The sequence below is a fragment of the Aythya ferina genome (assembly GCF_964211825.1).
Source record: "Aythya ferina genome assembly, chromosome: 3".
NCBI lineage: Eukaryota > Metazoa > Chordata > Aves > Anseriformes > Anatidae > Aythya > Aythya ferina.
The window spans coordinates 12113205-12139247 of NC_140298.1; the positions used below are offsets into that span (position 1 = coordinate 12113205).

General features: G+C 48.1%; 1 protein-coding gene and 1 long non-coding RNA gene across 6 annotated transcripts in view; both read right to left on the reverse strand.

The window, feature by feature from the left end:
* Positions 1–602: 602 nt before the first annotated feature.
* Positions 603–7365, reverse strand: LOC311434407. Of its 3 annotated transcripts, XR_014691457.1 has the most exons (7): positions 7241–7365; positions 6938–7086; positions 5265–5441; positions 3486–3576; positions 2895–3086; positions 2366–2507; positions 603–2131 (listed from the first exon to the last, which is right to left on the reverse strand). It is a non-coding gene; the product is annotated as an uncharacterized lncRNA (long non-coding RNA). The 3 variants fall into 3 exon arrangements; XR_014691458.1 differs by lacking the exon at positions 603–2131 and having other exon boundaries at positions 2191–2507; positions 6987–7086; XR_014691459.1 differs by lacking the exon at positions 603–2131 and having other exon boundaries at positions 2191–2507.
* A 735-nt stretch (positions 7366–8100) lies between these two features.
* The window catches only part of SHLD1 (shieldin complex subunit 1), a 34372-nt gene continuing 16429 nt past the window's right edge, over positions 8101–26043 (reverse strand). For 2 of the 3 annotated variants that reach the window (XM_084512593.1, XM_084512592.1), the window contains exons 3-4: positions 21840–21944; positions 8101–10116 (exon numbers count right to left, since the gene is read on the reverse strand). In XM_084512593.1, the coding sequence (XP_084368719.1) occupies positions 9608–10116; positions 21840–21944 (614 nt within the window). In that variant the 3' untranslated portion in view covers positions 8101–9607. The remainder of the gene's footprint in view (positions 10117–21839; positions 21945–26043) is intronic. The other variant, XM_084512594.1, reaches the window with a different exon arrangement.

Genomic DNA, 26043 nt, shown 5'->3' on the forward strand with positions numbered 1-26043 from the left:
ATTCATTTGGGTCTCTTTTCTCCCCACCTGCCAACACCACAAACTTAGGTCCTTCTCCTCAAGCACAGATGGGTGTTAAACTCCTGGCTTTGCCACCTCGGTACAAAGAAGCCGGGTGGCACCAGCACGCCAGCTCCAAGCACAGACATCGACCCCATGGCCTGACACCAGGGCTGCCACTTTGTTCCTCCCCCAAAAGGGAGATGATGTCTCCTGCTGTCTCACCTTCGTGCTGCCAGGGATGGAGAGCCAACACAGATCCTGCCAGGGGATACGGAGAGAAAAAGCTTTTTTCAGGATTAAATGTCCTCGCAAGGTGGAAACCAGCAGCTGCCAAGAGCCATCCCGTTACCCAGGGGGAGGAACGTGGGAACCTGCCACCACGTCCTTCTCCACACCCAGCAGAGGTGACCTTGACCAGCTGGTGGCCCAGCTCCCACGTGAAGGGGGTGCTGCCAGCTCTCCTGCACCTTTGCTGCCACTTGTCTTGGGCTTTATCTGGTTCTCAGGTATTTCTCTTGAAAAAATCCTGCATGGAACATTCTCCTTGGCACCACTGCTGCTGGGCTTTCAGTCCATGGCCATGCCTGCTCTTGGGGCTTGGTCCCAATATCACAGCCTCCAGTGATGCCCCAAAGCTTACCCAGCCCTTCTGCTGGCAGCTGGTGCTGGCCACGCTCAGACAAGAAGCCCTCAGGCGTGACTCACCCCAGCCTCTCCACGTGAAGGCGGAGCAGAAGGCATTTTAAACACTCTGGGGGCAAAAATAAATAAATAAAGTGCTGGCACCAGCCCCAACAAAAGGCCCAGCATTCATTTGTAACCCTGGAGGGTGAAGGGGTGATGCAAGCAAAATAAGCAGGAAAAAATGACCTTGAAAGAGACCTCTGCTACCCTGGACATCGGGAACAGCAAGCCATAGCTCGCAGTCTCACCGGCTCGCACACAAGGCGCATCAAGCATGCAAAGTGTCATCCTCTGGCTTTGGGAAGAGCCAGTTCCCATATGCCTCTTCCTCCAAGCAGACCCACACCAGGCGGGCATCTCAGGAGGGATATTTCAGCTGAAATGGGTCAGGTGTGGCAAATTTGCAAGCTCTAGAAATCAGGAGGACACCTCAGTTCAAAGCTGGGAGTGCCAGGAGCTGCCCAGCCAGCACGATGGTCCCATCCAGGCCGAGCTGCCCTGAGGACACCCCGAGACCACCCAAACACACAGGAAATTGGCCCGAAACAGCCAATTCCTCCTCGCTCAGGGCCTCAGCACTTCCATCACCCCCAGCCCAAACAGGGCAGCCACGTGGCAGATCCTTATCACAACGTGCTATGCCCTGCAGGGCCTTACAAGCAGGGCTGGCTCGGCCTAATCGCATTAACAGCATCGCTTCTGCTCAGAGGACACGGCTGGTGAGGGTGCCTGCTGCCCCTGACTGTTCTCCAGCACAGAGCTGGATTTTTCAGCCTGATCTCCGGGAAGACTCCCTGCCTTCAGGATAGCTCTGAGCCGCAGTCTAAGCTCACACACCCCCAGAGAGTTCACCCTACAGGAAGATTCTCCTGGTGGGCCCCCCTTTGCAGAAGAGGTGCTGTTCACATGTCTTAAAGGCTGGAAGATTGCAAGCACCACGAGCGCTGCAGTCTCTAAAGACCAGGGCCCCCAAGAGCCCATCCGGCTTGGTGGAGGCTTGGAGAAGCCACCCTCCCCGAAACGTTTGGAGTATTTTAAAAACTGGCACCTGGGGTACTTTTCTAGCACTGGTTTTAAAGTTCAGGAGTACCCGTGTGCAAACTGCTTTTTTGTCTTTGATTTTTTACAAAACACGCTGGTGTTGTTACCGCTCCACAGGTGTAAAATTGGTTTTTCCTCATTCCAGATGATTTTTCTCAATAATTCACACCCAGCAAGTTTACTCCTGAACGCCAGGCAGCCAGCATTAACAGTCAGGCAGTCAAAAACCCAGACGAGAGCCTCTCCCATACACACACTTCTTGCCTCTCACTACTCAACCTCCCATTGCAATTCAACCTCTAATTGCTGTCTTTTTAGGGGAAATGTTGTTGGGCAAAGACGTGGGTGGAAATCCCATCCTCTTCCTCCTCCTTTGAAGCTCTCAGGTATCCAGAACAAGCTGCTGGGAATGCAGAGCAAACAGATTTGTGAAGGTCTCAGAGAAAACGGGTTGCAGGGCACAGCACTGAAAGCAACCCTACCGCATCCCCACCTCAGTGCTTCTACTCACAATCATTCCAGTTTCACTGGCTGGATTTAGCTGCTGATTCCAACATCCATTTAGCAGCATCCCCTGCCCGTGCAGCACATCTCACCCAGAAATGGAGTCATTAGAGATAACGCTGGGTAGGGTTACCTGCCCTGAGGTTGGCTGCTGTCTCCCATTACGAGAACCAACCTCCTACTGCCCGTAAAACTTGGTCCAGCTGGAGCTGAGGTGAGATTTTCCATGCCAGGTGTTCGTTCGTTACGAGACTTTCCCTTCCAATTCACAGAACCTGCAAACAAATAGGCCTTTCACAAAAGCAATTTGAATAAAGGTTTGACCTTTCAGCCATGAGTTTTCTGGCTTCGGCTCGCTCCAGCTACTGTCTTAATCACATCTTTCTCATTTCATGCTCTGCACGCTATGTGCCAGTTTCTACTTTTAAGGAAGAAATGCTGGCAGCTGGCGTTGGCTAATCGATGTGTGGGGGAAAATAGTCATTAGGGAAAACCTACAGAACCGGGTATTTTTAAAACTGAACTTTGGTGTTGTGGGAAAACACATGCCCCACGCAGCGTCACCTACACTCAATAATGAAATAGATCCATCCCTGTAAGACGCCTGCTGCCCGTTGTACGCCGATTTTAGAAACCATATGTCCCGAAATACCCACGCATACCAAAACACCTTAAACTTCTGGGGAAAGATCCTCTGATGGTGTAAACGGCCCCGGCTCCATTCACCGGCGGGGAGCTCCCTCGTTGATGCCTGCCGAGGATCTGCTCCAGCGCCTGCCTGATGTCTCCTTGGCTGCTGCTGGGCTCCAGGATCGGGCAGGTCGCTGGTGTGAATCAGTGCCTCCCACAAGAAGCTGTGTGGGAGGGAAAATAAAAATTGTCAGAGTAGGCATCAGCGAGGCCATCGATACTGAGCATCCTGGAGGAGCTCCAGTGAAAAAAAAAGCAGGGAATGACTTCACAGCAGGAGGATTCGTCACGGATGACAAAATAATTTGTATCAGGTGTTTATATAAGGCTGGTTGTGGGAACAGAGAGGCAACGGTCACTGGCTGCCGGGCTCGGACCAAAGATGAGTCCCGAGGTGGCTGCTGCGCAGGGGCAGGGGGAGCCGTGCCTGCAGCAGCACGAGTCACCCCAGCGAGGGATGCTGGCCCCGTTCAGCCAGTAAAAACCCAAGCCAAGGCACAAGCACCCCTAAGGAGAGCCTGGGTGGGCTTTGGGTGGATCTTTATTTCAATTGCACATCTCACCTGAAGTTCCTGGGGGATTTTGCTCACGCACGACCTTGAAGGGTGCTGTGGATTGTCAGTGTTGTCACCTTCGCGAGTTCAGGCAGGGTCACTGCAGAACAGGAGGAGAGGAATGGGATTTGCACACGTGCGAGCTTTGTAACAGGCATCAAGGATCCCCGCTCTCCCACCTGCGCCAACTGCCAGAGCTGCAGCAGCACGATTTAGGGAAAACCACGAAAATCCCCTCCTGCAGTTTGCCAGGAGGGCAGGGGGTGCTGAGAGCACATTTGCTCTCGAGCAGGGGAAAATCAGCAACTCGGAGGGATGTTTCCTATTGCAAAAAACAGGGCAACTTGCAAGCAGTCCTGCCCAGAGCACACACACAGCACAGACAACTGAGGGGGGAGTTTCAAGGAGAATATAACCTCAGGTGATTTTTTTTTTATATATTTTTTTTTGCCTGTGAGCTGTACCTTCAGTGCTTACGGTTAAGTCTGCTTTTGAAAGCCGAACCCAAGCAGCCCAGATGCCTGCTGAGCTAATGGTAGTGGAGCACGTCTGAGCACAAAGAGGTCCAGCATCAACTGGTTCCTCGCCTGAAGGGGAAGCGGTTATTTCCTGCTGTAAATAATGCAGCAGAGGAAAAAAAAGAAAGAGAAAACAATGGGGTAGGTCACAAAAACAAAGCGCACGGAGAGAAACCAAGGGGGGCCACGGCACAGGTGACAATTTGTGCTTCACCAGGAGCCAAACCTAAGGGTGCTTCAAAACTGAGCCAAGTGCGAGCCAGGCAGAGGTAAAGCAGCCTTCAAATGAAGTGACCCATTTCCCAGAGGTTGTTTCACAGCTTGGGACGAGCTGCACAAAACATGGGATGTTTTGGTGAGGGTCAGCAAAAGCTGGACAGGATCACTGGGACCAGACAGGTCTAAGGGCAGTAACATCTGCATGGGAGCTCTCATCTTTTTCTAAATATGCGGATGGGGCAGGAGGAGGGTTAGATCATTTCAAAAGCATTGAGTTCTTGGATAAATACCGTGGGTTGATCCGTCTTTGACCCCAGAAGGGATGAAAAATACCCAGAGCCAAAGGCCCTTCTGTATGTAACTGCTACACCTGTCTGAACTTAAAAGAACTTTCACTTGTCTTCTAGGAAGGCGCCCCAAGCAAACCATTTCTAGTTTTACTCACAAAGGCTTCAAGTTTCTTGTCTCCCTCACTTTGTACCCAGTGTGGGTGCTCTGTCTGTGAAGTCAGTGACCTGGGAGTGCTTCGTTGCTCCAAAGACACATTACAAACATTTCCAACCATGCACGGAGGTTTCTTTGCTGCTGTGGCCAACTATTTCCAAACCACAGCCCAGGATACCAGATCATCACCCTCCTAAATCAACTGCTGAACCGAGAGTTAACCCCTGGGTATCCCATTTTCCTTGTGGGAATTTCACCCTTCCTCAGAACAGATCCTCTTAATCACCTGTGATGCCAATCACCTTGGACACAGGAACCAGCCTCATACTCCAGAGAAGAAACCAGATACAGTTAAGAAAAAAAAAATCCTTTCCTCCAGCAAGACCTGCATCAAATTTATCCCCTCCCAAGATGTTTATTCCTATGGGCTCCGCCTTTGCCCTTTCTTCCATCTCAGCGGGAGACCTGCCTCTATTTTTGGCAGCCTTACTGCCATCAGCTGCACGCCGTACCTGGCAGCGAGCGCTGCAGAGAGCTGCAGGTGCTCCTGGCTGGGAGAAGCACAAATTTGCCAAAAGGCTGCGTGTTTCAGCAGCACAGAGCTCACCACATCTCGGAGATGCCAGCTTTGTGGCTGTGAGTCACCATCCCAACACCTCAGCTGCATCCAGCCTGCTCTGCCTACGTCGCTCTTTAAAGCCAGGGAGTTTCATGCTCTCCTCTGCTGGTTCTCTACCTCCACGCTCTTCCAGCAACCGCCTGCTCTGCTTCGTCATCTTCTTTCCTAAAGGGATGAAGAGAAACACATCCTAGGATTCTTGCTGCACCACAAGTTTCTGATAAGGGAGCTGGGAAGCTGAAGGCAGTGACTGAGCAGCCCCAAGAGCCGGGGGGAGCTGAAGCAGAAGCCCGACCCCTCTGGGGATGCCTCGTCCCCCTCTGGCACCCAGTGCCTAGGGAAGCAGCTCAGTGCCCCCATGGTGGGACCCCAGACGAACTCCCTGCACAGACACCCACCTCCCAAGCTGAGATCGCCTCATTTTGTGGTTATTTAAATGCATCAGCAGCCAATAGCTCCTCCAGAAGAACTCTCCATATCCCTTGAACATTTCAGAGACCTCATTCAAAAAGCGGCAGCTCGTTTTTGTCCAGGCCCCAAGGGGAGCATCCCTCACAGCCCCAGAGAGTGGGGTCCAGATGGGTTCCTCGTATTTTTTATGACTGGGGAAGGCCACGTCTGGCTCAGGGGCTGACCCAGGGTCAGCTTTTCTCTGTTCCATCAAAACTGTTTTGTTTTGTTTTGTTTTTTTGCAAGATTTTGCAAGATGCTGGGCAGCAGCAGGGCTCTCCTAAATCACAGGAGCTTTGCATTTTGCTCTGAGCTTTCTCGGCAAAAACTGCGTGGGTTTGGACATATTTTTTTTTATTTCTTATTTTTAAAATTCTGAACAAGAAACCAGGTGGCTTCAGAGCTAATCCCAAACAGACCAATTCATCACCGAACCCAATCCAGCTACCGAAGGTGTTCAGATGCAGAAGGCTGACTTGAACTCCTCCAGCTCTCCTTCTGGGAGATGCTGGATCCCCTCACACGCCAGATCCTCTTCTTGATTCATTTTTTCCCCTAGCTCTAATAACCTGAGCAGCTGGGGGAGCAGCTCGAGGCCTGTTCCCACGTTTTGTGTGCCCCCTACCACACGTACAAGTAGGGCACCCCTCCCATAAAAGCGGCACCAGTTCCTTTGCCCAAACGTTGCCACTTTCTGCACAATCCTTCTTTTCGCTCTGTGCTTTCTTGAACATGTCCACAGTGAAGAAAGGGGGGCACTGCAAAAAAACACCCCTCAGTGGACAAGCCAGAGGGTGGAAAAGAAGCACAAAAGCTTGTCGTCCTGGCAGATGGAGGAAAGCAGCAAAGAAGCAGCTAAGCCAGGAGATGGGAGGCCTCAGAGAGAGACCTGAAGTGGCTGTGCGTGGGTTTGCTGCTCTGTTGCTGACTGACATCAGGCTCTTTGGGCTCGCAGAGACCTGCTTCGTTTGAAAGCGAAACCTCCTCCAGGGATCTCATTAGCACCATCACGGAAGACAGAAAGGAACTGGAGGCTGGTGGAGGGGTGATGCTGGGGAGGGAAACAGGCCAGAAGCACGGCCCAGCTGCGTTCAGACAGGCAGGGGAAGGAGCCTGGCAGCACGGTGCCCTCGCCACCCCGCGCTGGGGCTGCCTCCTTCCCCTCTCTGCAGGGCTGCTGCCCAAAAGCTCAGCCCGAGGCACCCACTCACCTGCTTCCTCCTGCCAAATCCCTTCTCCTCCTCCTCTCTTTGCTCTCACCCTTCCCAGGCTGTGCTCTCCTCCTCTTCCTCCTCTCTTCCACCACCGGCTGGACATCATTTGTGTGAAGCAGCAGCTCTGGCCATGGTTTGTACTGCACCTACATAGGGCAAAGACAACAAGGCACCTGGGGCTGTGTCTGCAGCTGTAGGATACCCGCCGGGGTTGTTACACAGCTCTGCAATGGCAAGGATGGGTGTGACAAGGATCCCTGTCCCGACAGCCCACCTTCCCTGCAAGGAGGGGTGAAGTACCCTGTGAAACAGCAGCTTCGTGGATCCAGAACAGCGATCGTAGCACAGCTATGCCAGAAGATCCCCTTCTAATCCACCTGAGAAAAGTCACAAAAGCAACACACGCAGAAAAAAAACAAATAACCCATAAAAACAAGAGGAAAAATTAAATCCAGCGAAGTTAATTCCATTCGACACCTTAGTTATAACTGCAAATCAGCTCAAGAAATTGAAACGTAGACTTAAGTTAAGCCCCCTCTGCTATTACTTAGCAGCTCTGATATTTATTGTCACAGTCTCTTCCAGGCAGCCCCATAAATGCCCATCAGGACCGTGCTTCTCTGAAGTGAATCCTGCTCAGAGCACCTGGCAAAGGGGAGAAAGGGGTGGGATGCATTCAGCTCCCCACGTCTTGAAGTCCCCACGACTGAGATGTTTATCAAGGCAATGAGTAATGCCAACTGCTTGGCTTTCGGCAGGCTCGGAAATACATGCAGCAGGTTCCAGCACAGGTTGGTAAAAAATTAATTAGCAGCGAGTCGGAAAAGGAGCAATGGGTGTTATTCTCTGAGCAGCAGTCTTATTTAACTTAATAAAAGGGATTGAACTGTAAGATCCCAGTGAAACACCTCCTCACGTTGTTTCTCCAGAAATGGAGACATCGGCTGCACAGAATTAATGACCAGGTATTCTAAACTGAGATGTGTTTAGGCTCCTAACGCCACAATTAGGTGTCTAGCAAGACTGTCAGACTCCCCTAAACATTTATCTTGCATCATTACCATTAAAAATCAATGGGATTTTGCAGCCTGCTTTCCCCAGCAAATTCAGCTCTGCTTCTTTAAGCACCTAAAACCAAAAAAAGTCATAAAACACAGTAATTTTATTCCAGATTTTAATGAAAACCTAACAATAATGGTTTTAAGAAGACAAAATTTTTACAGTTCTTTGCTCTCCAAACAAGCTGAGAAGCAAAGCAAAAGCTACATCAAGGCAGCAGGCTTGGGCACCCCAACAAAGACTACTATAAAACTATCTTCTCCCATGTAAGTCTCTTTTGGAGCCTGAGACATCCTTCAAGAACAGAGCATTTACATGAATAACTGCAGATGGTGAAGCGTGGCTTTAATCACTGGTAACCAGTCCCCAGAGGCAGCAGAAACTCCGCTTGCTCCTGACTGACCGCTTCAAAGGGCTCCCACGTGCTGAGCAGAGGGGGCTGTGTGCCAGCAGCACCCTCCAGCAAGGGAGCCCAGACCCACAGCCTTCACGTGGTTCTTCTCCTTGGGATTCATCCCCGTTTCCACGAGCACAAAGCAAAGAATGAGGCCTGCCAAATCCGTAGCGCTGCATCACGCCCGGAGCTCTGTAAACTCCCCTGATGGCGCTGACGAAAACCAACTGCTGGGAATTAGTCCTTCAAGTCACCTCTTCGTGCAGGGCAAGCCACGGAGTCACTGCAAGCCCAGCTGGGAAACCAGCACGCTGGGCCAGCTCTTGCTGCAGCCAGCGACGATCTTGCCAACTAAAATCAGAGCAAGCAAGCTCTGGGGATGAGCAGCAGCAGACAGCGTTGGAAGCAGCAAATCTCTGCTGCAACCAAGGAGTGCTGGCTGAGCCCGAAAGGACAGGAACCTCCCCTGTGGTTCAGACATCATACAGAACGTTTGCCCTCATCCATCAGCCACCAGGAAAGGAATCTCAAGGTCTAACCAGGATAACAGAGTGCTCTCGAGCACTGCACAGTGGTTTCCCCTCTGTGAAAGCTCGAGGGTCACACCCCGTGGCAGCAGAAAGCAGCAGGGGCTCGTGGGCAGGGAGAGAGCCCTACAGGATCAGCCGAGTGACCCACGGACTTGGGCGTGCTGAGGTGTGATTGCTGCTTCTCCTGGATACTCTGCATCTCGCAGCAGGCAGACACCAGCACAGCTGGCATCGCTTCTGCAGCTTCCTTACGAACACGTCTGCAGAGCCCCTGCTTACGGATCTATTTCGGGTTGCTCTTAAACCAGCTCATACAGATAGGGGGAAAAAAAAGCCACTCCGCTCAGCTGGTGCATCTGAAGTGTTAGAAAAATCTCTAAGGCGATAAAGCTTCGCTTTTTTTTTTTATCCCCTCCTGTAAAAAAATAACCTAACCTACTCTGTAGCTGTATTTCCTCTTATTCAGTTACACTCAGCAGCACGTGGACGTCCTTCCACGCCTGTGCAGGGGCTGAATTTTGGCCGGGCTGCTGTTCAGCTGGGGCAGGGAGATTAGTTTAGAAGTTTAGGCCAGTTTAGAAGCCTGGTAGGTAGAAATGCTCGTGTCTGACCCTCCAGACGCAGATGCTACCCCCCTTCTCAGTAAAAAGCCAAGCTCTGGTGACAAACAAAGCAGCATCTTGATCACTTCTCATGCAGCACGTCGGGGCTGTGTTCTGTCCGGGTCCGTTTCAGGAGGAGCTGCAGGACATCGTCTGAGAGTCCAGGTGTTCTCTTAGTATCCTCCAACACGGCTTCTCCCTCAGCTGGCTTCGAAAAACAAGCCGTAGTGGGGTAGTTTGGAAAGATCTTACATCCATCTCTGTTCAGGACCACCTGGGCCATCTGCAGGCACCGCAGTGCGTATTTGCTCCCGCCCTGGTCTGCGAGCTCCGAAACCTTCTGTGAAAGGCATCGCAACGCAGCCTCACAGGTGGGATCAGCTCTGCCTGGCCCGTTTTTGCAATACGTTTCGTAGAAGGCATCGAGAGATTTCCTGATGCTTGCATCTTCTGTATTTTCACGTTCATACGTACTTGAGAGAGAAGCATCGTTCAGTTCGGTGTGCTCACACAGCCCAGCTTCTGGATAACACCTCACATTTCCCTTCTCAGAGCCTCCAGCAGGAACTGCAGAGGGTGGATTGCTTTCTCCTGCAAGCACAAGATCAATGAAACTCATTAGTCACCAGGTCATCCCTGTAGCAAAATCTTTTTTTGTCCCCCCTCACTGCAGTCTGGCAAACAAGCTCCGTGCAGGAGCGAGCTGAGCGCTGCTTTAAGCGCGCTGTTCTGCCAGCGAGGCTCGCAGCACAGATTCATAGAGATTAATCTTGTATTTGGGCATCTCACAGGTGTCCCAGTTTTGTCCCTCTGCAGTGACTGAATCTACTCCACGGTACACGCCTCCAGGCTTCCTCTCACTCACACTTCCAAAAAGAGGTGGAAATTGCTATCTGCTGCTGCCGGAGCCAGCAGCCGACCTACACTTAAAGCCCAGTTTGCAGCTGAAACAGTTCTGCCCGTTTCTTTTTCCTTCCTCCACCAGTCGGTCCACTCCTTCCCTTTCCGCAGTCCTCAATTTCATCGCTGCAGCACAACGTGCAGGCTTGTCCCCTGGTTTTCAGCCAGGCCGAAAGCCTCCGAGTCGGCATCGTTAAGGCGAGTGCACGGGGTTTGGGGAGGGGGCCTGCAAGAGGGAACCTCGTGCTGCCCCGTGGAGCCCCACTTTCACTGCCCAGCTGCACTGCACCACTCCCCCCACGTCCTGCAGGGATTTTTAAAGGAAATCTTCATCTAAGAGCCAAGGACTTGCTCAGCCTTTCTCCTTTGCTCTGATTCTGTTTTGCTCCAGTGTAATGAAGGGGGCCCAATTAACGCACCAGCAGCACCAAGACACTTGGCAAAGGCACGAGCAGGGTGAGCAGCAGGCCACAGACATCTTCTCCTACAAAAAGGAGGTACAAAAAGGGACCTGGAATCAGGCTCTGGTACCCAGGGAGCCCCTCTGACTGCAACCTCATCTCCCAGCCCGCCTCGCCAGCCCGTGTGCCAAGCACCTGAGTCACCGGCAGGAAAATTTTCCAGGGCTCAGCCAGAGGTTGCAGAGCTGTCACCTGCAAGTTGCATAAGCAGGACGCGGAGCATTGGCAGGCAGCTCGGCCTCTCCTCGTTCTGTAAAACACGAGGCACCTTCTTGCCAACTAGCAAGAAGGCACTCGATTATATTACGAGGTGAGTTTTCTTTCATTTACTGGTTTAAGTTTACACGTGTCTATTTTTCCCATCAAAGCCTTCTTAAAGCGAGACGAGAAGGCTTCGAAGCAGAGCTCCCAGAACTAACCCCATCAAGCTGCAGGGTCCAGAAAGAGCTTCTCACCTGGGACACACGTACAGCACAGGAGCATGTCATGATGCCCTTTCTTGAGGGTACCCTCAACCCTACAGAAAAGCCAGGATTCCCCGATAACACACAGCAGCATTGCTTCAAAGCTTGCACCTCCCTGGCCAGCTCTCAGCAGGAAAAATGTCCTTCACAGACCATTTATCCTTCCATGGAGAGCTTTACAGCACAGCTGTCACGCGCCTTTGTGTTGGCTTGACCCAACACGTGCAGAAATTAACGGAGTTTCACCACCAGACAACCTGGCCCCAATTATTTTTAGCAGTTTTTACTCATTTCTATTACCAAGCAGGTATTAAAAAAAAAAAGAAAAAAAAAATGAAAACCCCAAACAAGTAATTACTCATGTCTTGATTTCACTCTCACATGATGGATAATCATCACTAGGGCCGTGTATTGTTCCATTTGCGCCCCCACTCCCCGCTAATTGAAGACCAGCATTTGCAGCTTATTAGCACGAGACCTGGGGGCCAATAACGGGATATTCTTTGTGTTTATAAAGCTGCTGATGAAATTTTAACGCCTCCATCTGGCACACGCGCATAACCCTGCCGCCCGAAGCACACAACCAGATCCTGGTTTGGACCTGGGCCACTTCCACTGGTGTGACAGCCTCCTGGGGACCCTGATCGTGTGGGTTCCCCTCCTGCCCCGTGCACAAAGGCCCGTCCTATTCTGAGGTCTGGGGGATTTATTGTGTAGCTGTGAGTACGAGAGCTAAACCAGAGTGTGTGTCAGCAGCAGTGTGATGAAAAGGGCAATTACAGCACTCGTTTCAGGGTCGGGATCGTTTGCTCCAGAGCTCTGGGATGACTCAGCCCTGGCACAGCTGCTCACAAAATGGAGCTCAAGCCCACCAAAGCCCATATTGACCCACCAAAGTGAACCCCAAGCCCATATCGACCCCAGAAGCGCCCTGGTGCTCTCAGGGGTTATATGGGACCAGAGCAGCCGTGTCCAACAAAAGCAGCAAGCCTCATCTCCAAATGGAGAGGATTGTTGTGCTGCTGGGGCCGAGCTTTGGTTTGTTTTCCTCCAGAAGTTCAAAAGCCCTTGACCCCTTCCAGCAGTGTGATCAGCCACGTGCTGGGGCTAAGCTGGAACAAGGGCTGAACATCTCTGCCTGGCCTCTGCTGTGCCACCCTAAAAAAGTGCCAAGAAAACTAGGGGACTGGGAGGCACGGATCATTTCTTTGAACAGAACTAAATTAACGACACAAATCAGCCGTGGGTTCACAGTGGTGACTGAGGTTCAACCAGACATTGGTGAGATGACGCCAGAGCACATCCCTGCGTTGTAAGGTCTGTGACAGGATTGTAAAGCAGAGTTAGGGATTATTTAGGTGCTCAGCTATGAGATGGTACTGAGAAAACATGTCTGGTTCCTTCTAGAGCCACCCTGTCTGCTCTGAAGGCCAGAAGAGATGATCAACATTGGGTTGTTTGAACAAACCTCCATGAACAACAATTACTACAGAAAGGGGCAACGCAACAATGGAAAGGAAAAACACAGGAGAGGAGAGGGTTGGAGGAGAGACAAACTCCTTCTGTGGGTGGCACCGACCCAGAAGTCACCAATACTTGTCCAAGTCTCCCTGGGAGCAGACAGGGCTGAGCACCCTCCCTCCTGGCTCATCAACATGCCAAGTTAATCGATGCTCCCAAAGAGGGAGACAGAAGACTTTGCAGCCCTCCTGTGGCAGTCCCCAAATCAGCTATTTCTTGCCCAGGATGCCCCACTTGCCCTGGTCGTTGTCCCTTTGCATGCTCCTTCTCCTCACGTGAGTCTTCTCCCCACCAAGACCTGCTGCAGCTCCAGCTGACGCAGTCCCTGCGTCCACGGGCAGGGGTGAGTCACACGAGAGGGACACGAGTTGCCAGTTGTTTTGGTTGATTGTATCCATTAAAAAACAAACCAAAAACAAAAAAAAACATTCCACCCTGCTCTGGGAAGAAAGAAGAAATTTGGGGAAGGATGTAGCAGGAGCTCATTATTCCCCAGCCTCACACAACACCCTGGCTCGTTGGTTATCACACACCAGAGTTGGTTATCACACATGCACTGCGAAGCCAGACATTTTGGGATCACACCTTACCTGCATCAACAAAAGCTCCATCGATTACAACAGCTAAACACCCATACATGAGCTGACTGCATCCCTTTACGTGAACTGGAATCTATCTGCACCGTATTTTGTATCATTTCCATTACTGACATTTAAACTGGAAGAGCATCAAAGAAGACAAATTACTACCAAGCCTAGGTCCTTGCTATTAGGTGCCGTACAAACACCTACCACCTGCCAGATCCTAAGCCTTTTGTGTACAGCGCTGAATAATGATGGTGGGGTTTACAGTTTCTCTGCCTTGCAGAAAACAGCTGTTTTCTACTTGCTTCCTTGCTTGGGAAACCTTCCAGCACTTAAAGCAAAGGCGAAATGGAATTTTCGATGACATTATAATTCAAAAAGGCTGTTTTAAGCCGAGAAAATGTGCTCCTTGTGGGTATTTAAGTTGTGAACTGAAAGTGAAAACAAGAATATAATAAGCCCTGCTACCTTGCTGCCTCCCTGATGACACAAAGCAGCCTTCTCACGCCACAACAGGCAGCAAGCTATAGCTCAGAAGGCAATTACCTTTGAGACTCTGCTTTACCCAAGCAGCGATTTTGCTCGTCCACCAGCCCAGGGGAGAGGCACACGGTGTTGAGGAGCTGGCCAGGAGCTGCACAAACGCTGAGCAGACCTGGAGGAGGTGAGCGTGGGAGGGTAGGCGATGGGCAGCACGAAGGGAAAGCAGAGGCTGGAGGAATTTGGGGTACGGAGTAAAGGCAGTGATGGAGGAATGGCAGCAGATACAGCCCGGTACTGAGTCAGGCTCCCTGCCTTTTTCTCCTACCTGCTTGTGGAGTGAAAAGTTGGAGGGGTTGGAATTCGCGTGGGGTAAGACGTAAGCAGCTATTCTGGGGAAGCATCAACCTTTCTGCCCAGCTCCCCTAGGAACCTTACATTCAAGAAAAACAAAAAGCCTGGCAAATAGTAAAGCGCTTTTGAAACGCAATAAGCAGACGTAGCTCATCCCCCTAGACACTCTGCCAAATGTCACACTTGGTATTAAGCTCTGCCCTGCTCCGAGAGCTCGCGGGTTGATGCCTGTTGCGCTGTGCTCTGAAGGCAGCTGGAAAAACCCAGGTAAATGAAGTCTTCTGGAGGATGTGCTAGTTAAACATGCTGGATTTAATAAACACGGAGCTGGTCAGCTACAATACAAACGGCTGCAAATTAACAGCCCTTATTTTCTGAAGGCCAAGAGATGGGCACTGCTGGCATCTCACCAACCTGTTCCTAAGCAACCAAGCCCCACGGTGCAGGGCAGTGGGCACAGGCAGAAGCCATGGCAGCACCACAAATACCTCCACGTACGGCTGTGCCCTGCTAAGATCCTCGTGTGTTTATCCTCAGCTAGGCCCCAGAGCACCAGGCATCGGATGCAGCTGCCTGCGAAGAGGCTGCTTGATGTGTAAGAGCACACAGGAACACGTCTCAGTGCAACAACCACAGGTCTCATCGAAGAAATGGGCAGCAGCATGGCTGGGGTGTCTCAGCTTTTCTTTTCACGTGGCAAGCTCCTGCCTCGGAGCTCATCACCATTCTACAAATAGAAATCGCAAAGTTAAGAGCTTTTCATGTGAGATACTTAGAGGGGTTTAATTTCCATGATTCTGTAACTGGTAAAAAAAAACAAAACAAGAAGCCTGAAACATCCTACTCGTCTCAAAGTGCAATGAAGAACAGCTTCGTAAGGTTAAAGACTACTCCTAACAGCCACCTTCTCCGGAACAGAAACAGTAAGAAGCACATTTATGTAGCTGAAAAAATTAACTGTCAATTAAAGTTATTATCCAGCAGATGAGGGCTTTGAGGGGCTTCATTTGAACTGCAGCTCTCTGCTGCTTTCCTATTACGTACACAGTCTTGGGAAATGACAGCCCGACTCACCTTGTCTACGGAACACTAACGGCACCGATTTCCAAGAAGAAACTCTGACAAGGCGTCTTAAGCTAATTGCTCAGTTTCCAATTAGGCGTTTCAAAGCGTGCTCGCAGGCAGACACAGCAGTGCCGTGCTAGCCAGCCTCTCCTGAACCACAGCAAAGCATCCCAACAGGCTTAGGGTCTTTGTCAGAGAAGATGCAATAGGAGCATCCCCAAACCAAACCTCCGCCTGCTCTGGAGGCAGAAAACTTTTATTACAAATATACTTTCCTTTAAAAAAATAAAAAATAAAAAATCAGCAACCTGCAGTGTCATTCCTTTCTACGTAAAAGGCCATAATTTAACCTCAGACCACATTTTTCTTTAAGCTCATTCTGCTTCAGAATAAGAGAACGCGTCTGGTGCTTGAAACCAGTGAGAAAAAGTCTGCCTGTCTGATTTTCATTGCTTAAGATTTGAAAAGAATTTTATGAAGGAAAACTGGCGTTTGAGCTTTATGGTTCCTGAAGGAGCTTTCTCACTTACTCATATCACACGGCTAAAGCGAATGGAGTTGTTTCCCTTCATATTTATTTTTTTTCCTGCCTAAAGATTATAAATTCTGGTCTCATCTCTTCTCTTTTTCCAGCTGACTCTAGAAGCCCTTCATGAACTGTTCGCTTTCTGACATAAGAATTTTTCAAAGAACCCTCATTAACTGAGAGGGAAGGGATTTTTATTCAGCCCCTGGGTTTGGTTACCAGCTAGCCAACTCCAGAATCAGGAGAGAGATTTGCTGTGCCCACCTCTTTGGCTGAGAGGTGAGCAAGTCCCTGGGGAACCTGAGTCATCCGAGGAGATGTCTCACAGAGACAAAAAAAGGACGCATCAAAGACAACATTTTTCACAGTTCCAAGGTAAAAGATGAGGAAAATAATAAAGGGAAGATAGTGCACTTACATGTACTCTCTAGATGTTGCCATGCAGAACTGATGAAGCTGAGAGCTTAGATTAAAAGAGAAGTTGAATATTTATCTGGATGATCATAGGCAAGTCTAGCAAAAAAAAAACATTCTGGCAGAATTATTAAATCCCATTCTTTGGGGCTTTAGCAAATCCTCTGCTAGAGGCAAGAATGGGGCCCAACGGGCAGCATATTTTATATTGCAGACTCCCATTTTGGAGGATGGGGATGAAATGAAGAGAGGAAAACTACCTCTAATCCTGAAATATTCAGCAATGGCCACTGCCAATGACAGGAAGCAACTCCAGAGTACAAGTCTGACTGAGTAATGCAGTATCACTGCAGCTCTAAGAATTAAAAACAAAACCCAAAGCAATATCCCTCCCTGATATATTCAATTCTTCGTCTTTCATTCACAGTCACACGTTCTCAGCACTCGAGAGGAGCCAACAACGCTCAGCTGATGCCGTTGGCAAGAAGAGGAACAAGCAGACGGCTCTCGCTGGCGATCAATAGCTCAAGTTTCAACATCACTGGAAATAAAAATCTACCCTCTGCATCTCATTGCCAAGTGATATGCGTGACAGTTTGCCCAGAAAAAAAAAAAAAAAAAAAAAATCAACAAGAATACGGTACTGTTCATACAGATAAAATAGAAGAGGAAAAACCTATCACTATGGTGTGTCTTCAGTGAGAAAGACAGAAGAGAAGACCACACCATTATAAAAATTCAGCAGGTTTGCCTTATTTACAAACCGTGTGAACTTGGAAAAGGAGACGGGGTGGAAATTGTTCTGGGTACAGTGCCTTCCTCTGCCATTCTAACACTTCAAAGTCCAGTTCATTACAACGCTAGCACCCACAAACACACACATAACTCACATTGCAGAGATTCACACGCGTTTCAGCTCTGCTTCCAACCTGCTACACTTAGCTCTGGACAAAAACAACTTGAGAATCCAGTTTTTATCCAAAATGGCAGTTTTTAAACCTAAACAATACTGCAGAGTGAGGTATTTTCAATCATCCCTCTTGAAATGTGGTTAAAATTGTACTCTCTGTGCATGTTTTGTGAGACTAAGAGATGGATTATCGTATAATGCTACCATTACCCATCTTCACGGAGGCCTTAGACCTGAAGGCTTGAATCCTGACATGAAAACGATGCCCAGGTACCACAGGGCACCTAAGAAATTAGTGCTGTGGGAAACAGAAAGACCTTTAAGGAACAGTGGCAATTGAAAACTGAGTCAAATAAGGCAGATGAAGGCAAAGTCCAACTAGAATGTAACTTCCTCCCAGTTCTTTACCCCGCCCCCCCTTTTTTTTTTATCCGTTTGTTCAGCTTTCTGCCAACTTATTTAGGTTCAGATCCCAAATCCGTGGATTGATTGTCAGAAGTGCTGAGCACACAGATGATCTTACAAATTTAAAAGAAGCCAGAGAGACCTCGGCTGTTTTGAACACGGTTATGCCATCTCAACTTCAACACTACTAACTACAGCAGCAGACCACTGTACAGCAGAAAAACAGCCTTTGGGCTCTCAGATTTGAAGTCCTCACCTTTAGTCTTTGCCTAAGGCCAAACGAGTTCATGTGGGCATAGCAAAAGAGTTGTTTACAGACGGACTTATTCTCTCTAGGTGTGAAAGAAATAGAGTAATTCTCTCTAGGTGTGAAAGAAACAGACTGCATGTGCAGTCTGCCTCTCCTCAGGTCAAAGTTTTCTGCCTCCTGTCAGGACTGATTTTCACTAAGAACAGAGGAACATGGCAGAGGTGTAGGTTTCCTGAAGCTACTTACAGTAAGATGAGTTTTAAAACCATGTTTCTTCTCTTTATTATGGTCCTGAAAATACAGTGTAAGTCAGGCAAAGCCCTTCTTTTAAAAGCAAACATAGAAAAAAAGCACAAAGAAATCATCTTAAAAAGCAGGCAAATTGCACATACAAAGTCAAAGGAATCTACTCAAATTTTGGTGAAGGTTTGAATGGAGAGGGAGGCATTTTCCCAGCCTCTCCACAGGCCTGATGTAGCTGCGTGCATGGAGAAGGCTATGTACAGACAAAGCGAGCCCCAGAACACCTTGGCAATGAAAGAGCAGAGCTACAGCTCTGTCCTCTCCCCAGCCCGGCCAGGTGGGATGTGGAACCACACAGCTCAGGGCTGGTTTTTCTTCCCTTGCCAGAGAAAGTTTGTGCATCACATATTGATCAAAAATTATTAAAAAAAAAAAAAAAAAAAAGACCACTCGAAAACAAGAACAGAAGGTTTTGTCAGTATGGAAACAAGATAACCATCTCCATCTATGAGCTTTCCACAGGCTAATAAATGAAACATCCTCATATCGAAGAAAGCAGAGAATCAGATAGATCAAGCAGTCATCAAGGAAATTTTCAAGAGACAGAAAATGCAATTTCAGAGTACAATGAAAAGCAAGCAAGATATACAAGTTTAATAACTTGGAGGTATTTGTTCATCACTAGTCTGGGGCATTTTGGCTTGCCAGCTTGAAAGTACACTGAATAAACATTGGAGCCATCTAGTTCTCCTGCAATATTACAGGAAAGCAAGTAATGAGCAAAGAGACTGTTGGCCTGGAGTGATGGGCACATTTACAGACCATTCACAAATGCTGGAGGCTTAAGAACCACAAGGGCTTCTTCTTAATTATCTGCATGGCGCTTGGGGAATCACTGAAAAGCTCTTCCATCAGCAGCAGCTCGATAGAAAATGAGGTTTTGAACAGAAGCGTTTTGCCATTTAATCAGTCGGCTTTCTGCAGGAATTGCTGTGCTGCTGCAAAGCCGAGCACCTGAAACCCGAAATTGGAAGTGGTTATCACATAAGAAATACATCAGGAGTGAATCTTCGGGCCCTTAATGAGCTGCCCTCACCTGTCAGACCTCACCTCTCAGGCAGTGTCATATCTGTGGGCATCCATGAGGCTCTGAAGGGGCTGAAGAAACAGAGGAACAGTGCACAAGGGAGAAAGTCTTTAAAAACAGTATGACTTTAAAAAGGAAGAAAGGGAGAGAAGTCACTTAACAAAAAACTACATTAGTCAACTCAACTATTTTCTTACCAGCCAGCCATGAGGAAGGCTTGGCATTTCCCTGCTCCAACCCAGCTTTGCCCTCTAAGACCAAACCATAAAAGCTTTCCATGGCTTCAGGTACGTTTGCATCCCTTTAGCTGGCTCCCCAGCCTAGCAGACCCGCTTTTTAAGTGAATTCCTTAGCCGGGAGCACTCACCTCTCTCAATTCTGCCCCAAACCAAGTATTTCACCTCCATTACTCCCGGACACAATTCTATGTAAACTACGAAGGTCAGCGAGAGCCCAGGTCTTGTTTAAAAAGAAAAAAAAATGGGGAAACTCACATTTCCCACAGTACAGGGAGCACCGAGGCAAGAGCCTGATGCTGTGTGTTACCACTTGCTTGAACAGCTCCTCAGTAACACCTTCAACTACTGACGAACTGTGGTTACTGATAGTTACTGCAACCACACGCTGATTTTTTCCACCACACTTACAACACCGATGTGTAAGTGACACGAAGGGTGCCCAGGCACGTTTATGTCTTGCATTACTGCACGTAGTTTAAAAATATTGACACAATTACCTGTGAACAAGAAATTAATTCCTGCAAAACAACATGAATAAAAGGACAGATAAGCCAAAGCAAGGCAGGATAATTCATTTTATCCTTTAATAAAGATAACATTTTTCACTCACCTCGGACCATGGGCTTGCTTAGCTGAAAATAGCTACTTTATTCAAAAGAATCATACAAGTAACAAGGTAGGAAAAAAAATACATGAATTACGACCGTGTTTGCTTAGAATTTCTTCTCCGAACATGGGCTCAAAGAATTGCAGAAACAGACAAGATAAAGGGAAACGCCAGGGAGTTCAGAATTTGTGGTGTATTGGTCCGAATCTCCAAACTGCCTGTTTTGTCATTTCAAATGTCACTTTAAACCAACCTTACTGGGGCATTCAGTAATTCCTAATGCTCTTCTGTCATCTAAATGAGGACTCGAATCTCCACATGCAACAATTCCTCCCTCCAGAAGTGTATCAGAGGGGAGAAAAGATTAAAAAAAAAAATAGAATTGATTAAAATAAACATGAGTAAAGCTGAACAAACAGGCAATCAACACATAAAAGCAGCTCTCCTGAGTGTTTTTGAGTCCAGGCAACCAGCGGCTGCAGTGCAGGTGTTAAATGCATAAAGATGCTGTTCCTAAAGACAACGCGCAGAGTAAGAACAACCCTGAGATCTGGGCATGCGACCAGCTTTCTGCACCAGGAATCCCAGAACAGATTGTCCTTGGATAAGTGATAGAGATTGGTTTAGAAAGAACAAATTCCTTCAATATGATGGTCTTGCTCTAAGTTGTTCTCTTTTTTTTTGTTTAAATTAATATTTCTATCAAATGATAAAATTGAATATGTATGACACGTATGATATAAAGCAGATCCTTAACAGTGAAGGTAGATTAATTTTTTTTAATAAAATTGCAAGTTTATCAGTTGTTTGTTTTTTTTTTTAATCTAGGCTGGAACTGTTTTCTGACAGTTGTGTTCTAATGTAAGCTAAAGGCTCCTGGTTTTTACTGGAGATTTGTTGGTGGGGTGGGATTTAACAGTCCAGATAAAAAATAAAAGAAAATCACAGATCTGTATGGTCAGATAAATTTTTACCCCCAACATTTATGATCAGCTTAAGAATCGTGTTTTAAATGCCCCAAATAAAGCATAATTCAAACAGATTGGGTTCTGTAATTGCAGTAAATACATCTGTTTTATTTATAAACAAAGCAGGGAATTCTGAAACAAAAGGTTTCAGTGAGCATTTTCAACCCAAGTTTTGAAATTGGTCTTCAAAGGCTACCTAATGCTTGTTTTAGAGCAAGTGTGGGCAACTGGAGGAGACTAAGGACGTAACCAACAAATTTGCATTCTGCTACCTTGACAACCTGCTCCCTTAAACTCATTTTCTCAGTGATTTTCTCATAAGTCATCCCCATAGCCTGGGTGCCCCCGTGCAGGAGGGCATTTCCACAGTGTATGGATGCTTCCATCCCTCAAAGGAGATGTAGCTACAAGGATGAAGCATGCCAGAAGATGCTCATATCCAGAAATGACTTGGATGTGGACATTATTAATGTACAAACAAGGTGAGCAAGTGCATTTCCCATTAATAGAACAAGGAACAACTGTCAGAAAATAAAATTGATTTCTACAGGGTCCTCAGCTCCGAAGTTTTAAAACCTGTAAGATCACAGCCCTACAAGCCTTTTCTTCTACTCTACAAACCTACTTTCCCCTTGCACATGGTTCCAGTTCCTCTTGGTCACATTCACTGCTGAAGGTTAATTGGGTCTTTTAAAACACCAGCAGGTACATCTAAAGCTTCCTGTAGCTGGAACAACGTTTAATGTGTTCAAGGCCTGGAAAAGGCCGGAGTCCTTGAGTGAGCAACTGAATCAGGATATGATGAAGGTCACTGAGAATTAAAATAAAACAAGTACCTGTCTGTCTGCACAAAGGCTCTGGTGTGCCCTCAGTGCCCCCCTCGCAGGAACTGATGCTCATTCTTTGCAATAAAAAAGAAGTCAGCCTGCTGTCACACAGACCTGAAAGAATCCAGAGGTGGAGATAAATAATGGTACGTTTCAGTGACAGCAGCACCTGCGACCAAATGACAACACAAAGGCCCAAACAGAACACAAAAAGCTAACGGTGAAGCCATCCTGACCAAGGCACACGGGGTTAACCATGGGGTGTGATCCTGGTCTTTTTTAAGCACGACTGCAACATCACAGCCACGCAATATAGGGTGAGTTTAAAAGGTCTTGGTGCATGCTTCAAGGAGAATTTTGGGGCAGAAAGCAGGCTCAGCACAGCACCCATTTGTGCCCTCCGTGGCATCTGTGACCTGGGGAGGAAGCCGGCTCTGCTGCTCTGAACCACGAGGGAAGAGGTGATCGCTCTCCAGGCCCGCCAGCAGCCACCCTGCACAAGTCATTTCAGCAAGGAGAGGAGAGATTTACCCCCCAGTAAACCACAGGGAGGTCCTGAGCCCTACCGATGGGCTTTGCAAAACACACTGTGGAGTGAGAAGGGTGTTGAAGGGCAGGGAATAGCCAAACCACACGAAAACGCAAGAGAAATTAAATATCACTTATTTCTCCTCTCAAAGAGAAAGCCTTGCCCAGCTCAATGCACTTCCCCTTACAGGACTTCCCGTCCCATCCCAGACCATGCATTCAAATAAAACTGGAAATGCATGCAAATAACAGCAGTCCGTGTGCTTCGACAGAAGCCCTGAGCTTTCGGAACGTAATTTACATGAAGGGAGACAAAAGGATTTTGTGCTCTTTAGCCAAAAAACAGCCCAAGGTAAAAAAGGTGATTGAAAAGAAATCACATCCTGGCTGCAGGTAAATTATATTACAGACAGCTCGCTGGCCAACAGGAACGCTTTGGACCGTGATACACAGCAAAACAAATTTAATTACCCCTAACAATCAGAGAACCTGTAAGTTTACCTAAAAAAATAGGAGTTGAGCTTTTAATTGTTTTTCGCTGCAGACACAAACAAAAGAGGCTGATTAACTTACTGGGCTCAGGAGGTAATTATTTTGCAGCAGATGCATCTGTAAGAGCAATCCTGTGACAGCTCCAGATTTAATCTGCCTTTGTTTTATGAAGGCCATCTGCACAAATTATTTTTTCGCCTAGATTTCAGGTTTTGAGATGAACTCTGCTCAGCCAGAATGCAAAACTCAATTACAGCCCCGTATCAGGATCTTGTGATGCTGGAGGGGGAGGCTGCAGACCGAGCTGAATGGAAGCTCCCAAGCTGAAAACAATTTAATTTCCTTTAAAAGAAAAAAAAAAGACCACATTCACCTTTTTTTTAAAATATTACAAAGATTAAAGAACAGATGAGCAGATTACTGAGCAAATATGAAAGAATATTTTTAAAGTTTTGGGTTTTAATTTTAACTGGAAACAAACTAAGAGGTATTTCATTACAATGCTGTCTCCCAGCTATTGTGCTGTTTCATTCTGCAATGTTACCCAAAGAGCAGAGCAGCCAGGTAGCAATATGCTGCTGTAAACCCACAGACTTGGAAAAAGTGCTTAGCAAGACGCCAGCATCTGCACAGCAACTTTTCCAAGGCTGCTTCCCAAGACCCCTGCAGGCTGCGGCACCGATACCCAACTCTCCACGTGCTCTGGGGCAGCAGGGGAGAGGAGGAGAGTGCAGTGTCATCGTGCAACGAGTGTGAATCAGAGGCACCAGCAGAACAGACCGCAGGCTGAAGAGCTGCAGCCGAGAAGGTGAGGAGAGGCAGAGGCCAGCATAAAGTCAGGGCACAGCTCAAGGTGTTGGAGCTGCAAATTGGAGCCTCCAGAGCAGCGCCCCAAACGCCCTCCTGGGATCACCTGCCTCACCACGAGCTACTTAGCTGCAATCCAAGAAGCTGGCTCGCTGTCGTGCTCACGCTGTCTGGCAGAGCCTTTTCTTCCCCTTGGTTTTGCCACCACTCTGACCTTGACTGTGCCGAGATGTTCCTCCTCTCGGTGCATTCTTTGTGCTGCATTTCACCTAGGGCAAGGCTGGGAGGCAGGCAGCCTGCCAGCCCTCACCAGCACCCGTTTTACCATGGACCTCTGGAGTGGCTCAGGGTTGTCTGCCTGGCTTTGACACTGCCAAGAGGCTTGCCGTACTCAACCCAAGATTTGACTACAAAGGAAAAAAGCAGAATTGCAAGCAGAGTCTCCATAAAAGCAGAGAAATCTCCGAGGCAAGGCTCCAGCTCTCCCCCAAGCACCTATACCCACACCTCCCTGCCTGGAGCATCGATAGAAAATCTCAGCAGGTTTGACTTATCCAAATCATCCACAGAACGACTACATCATCCACATCAAGTCTTCTCCAATGGGATATAGGATTTGGGGAGGCATCCACAGACTAAGACACTGTGCAAAATGAAGCCACCAGCATTTGCTTCCACGCTCTCCTGTGCGTGCACGGCATGGCCCCCAGGGTGCTCTTTGCATCAAGGTGCAGCTAACGTACGACAGATGGTTTACTGCATCTCCTTTGTCTTAGGGTGTTGTGGGTTTTTTTTGCCTTTAAGCAGGACTTAACGTGCACCAATGCCCATTTGGGACAGCGATATTTTTCACAGATTACACTGAGCTTCAGGGAATAATTCACATGAACGTTAGTGAAACCAGAGATGTTCCTGCAAATGCTCCCAGAGGGCAACAAAGATAGTTTTGTGCAAAGTATTATAAAAAAGGACAAAGTAAGGATTTAAATCAACATAGTCATACAGATGATGCCGTAACAGATGCAGAACTGAGGATATCAACCTCTTCTCTAATTTGTTAACAGCTGCAAGAAGAGGCAGAGACCATTACACTCGAGTTTTACTGAGTTATTGGCAAACAGCTGTGGTTCTAGATACCATTTAAGGTCCATTGAGAGTTTGGCTCCTGTCTAATGAGTTATTTTCTGCAATAGCACACAGTAATGGTAACAACATACCCAGCAGGACCGAGCAGCACCCGGATCCACAGTTATAGTCCAACCTTGAGAAGCAGCAGAAACCAAGGGTGCTCCTCAGCACACCATCTCCTTTCCCATTTTGGTTCCTCGTGCTGTCACAGCCTTACTCCCGGAGCCGAGGCTTGCTGAAACCAGAGGCAAACCCAAAATGCCCTTCCAGGTGCGTTTCTCCAGAACAACCGGACTCCAAGTAACGTGTTCTAGACAGGTGAGCATCTGGAATATTGTGTTAATGCATTCAGAATCCCAACCACACACACACTTTATGATCCCCACAGCATTTACTCTCACAGCATTTCCGAAAGCATTTCTGAAAGGCACAGAGAGAAAGCCTGGCAGGTAACACACCTCTGGCAAGCTGTCCAAGTAGAGTGCCTGCACTGCTCACCCAAGTTCAAGTGCTTGTCTGGTCCCTGAAGATGATGGGCTCTGCTTTCTGCTCCAGTGCTTGCTCTTTTATCACAGGTGGAAACAATACCGGGGCTAATGCACAGGGAGTGTAACTCTAAAGCAAGAGCAATCAGGGACACTATTGTGTCCAGAAGTGAAATCCAAAGGAACACATTTGCTCCTTCGAGAGGAGCACAACCAACCTGCTTTCAAGTTATCAGCAAAGAGCATCTTACAGAAGGAAAACCCCAGACGCATTACCCAATATAAGAGCTTTCAGAGCAGGCGTGAAGCTCGCTTACTGTCTCATGCAATAGTCAAGGGAGAGAAGCAGATTCCTGCAGCAAGCCAGCACCTTGCTGGCTGAAAAAAGCTAGGGAGGTCTGTTTGAGAGGTGAAGGGAGGGCCCAGCTACTGCCTGGCAGGGTTTCAAGGAGCTTGAAAGATTCAGATTAAATCTGCTCACGGAGGCTGCTGAACCAAAGCAAGCTTCTTGTCTTCTCTCAGATTTGCCCAGCCCATGGTCTTGGGACCACTCCAGTCTTCCTAATATCTACTCCAAGACTGCAGAAGCATTGAGATGAACAGGATCTTAAAGCACATGGAATTATAATATTTATAAGGAGGCCAAATTTTCCCCTAGCTCCAAGCAGTTCAGCTCTGTAACACTATGTTCTTTTCTGTGGCTCGGCTCTAAGGAGAATTTGTGTCTAAATCTGACCAGTGCATTCATTTAGTACCACTTTGGAAAGGCAAAT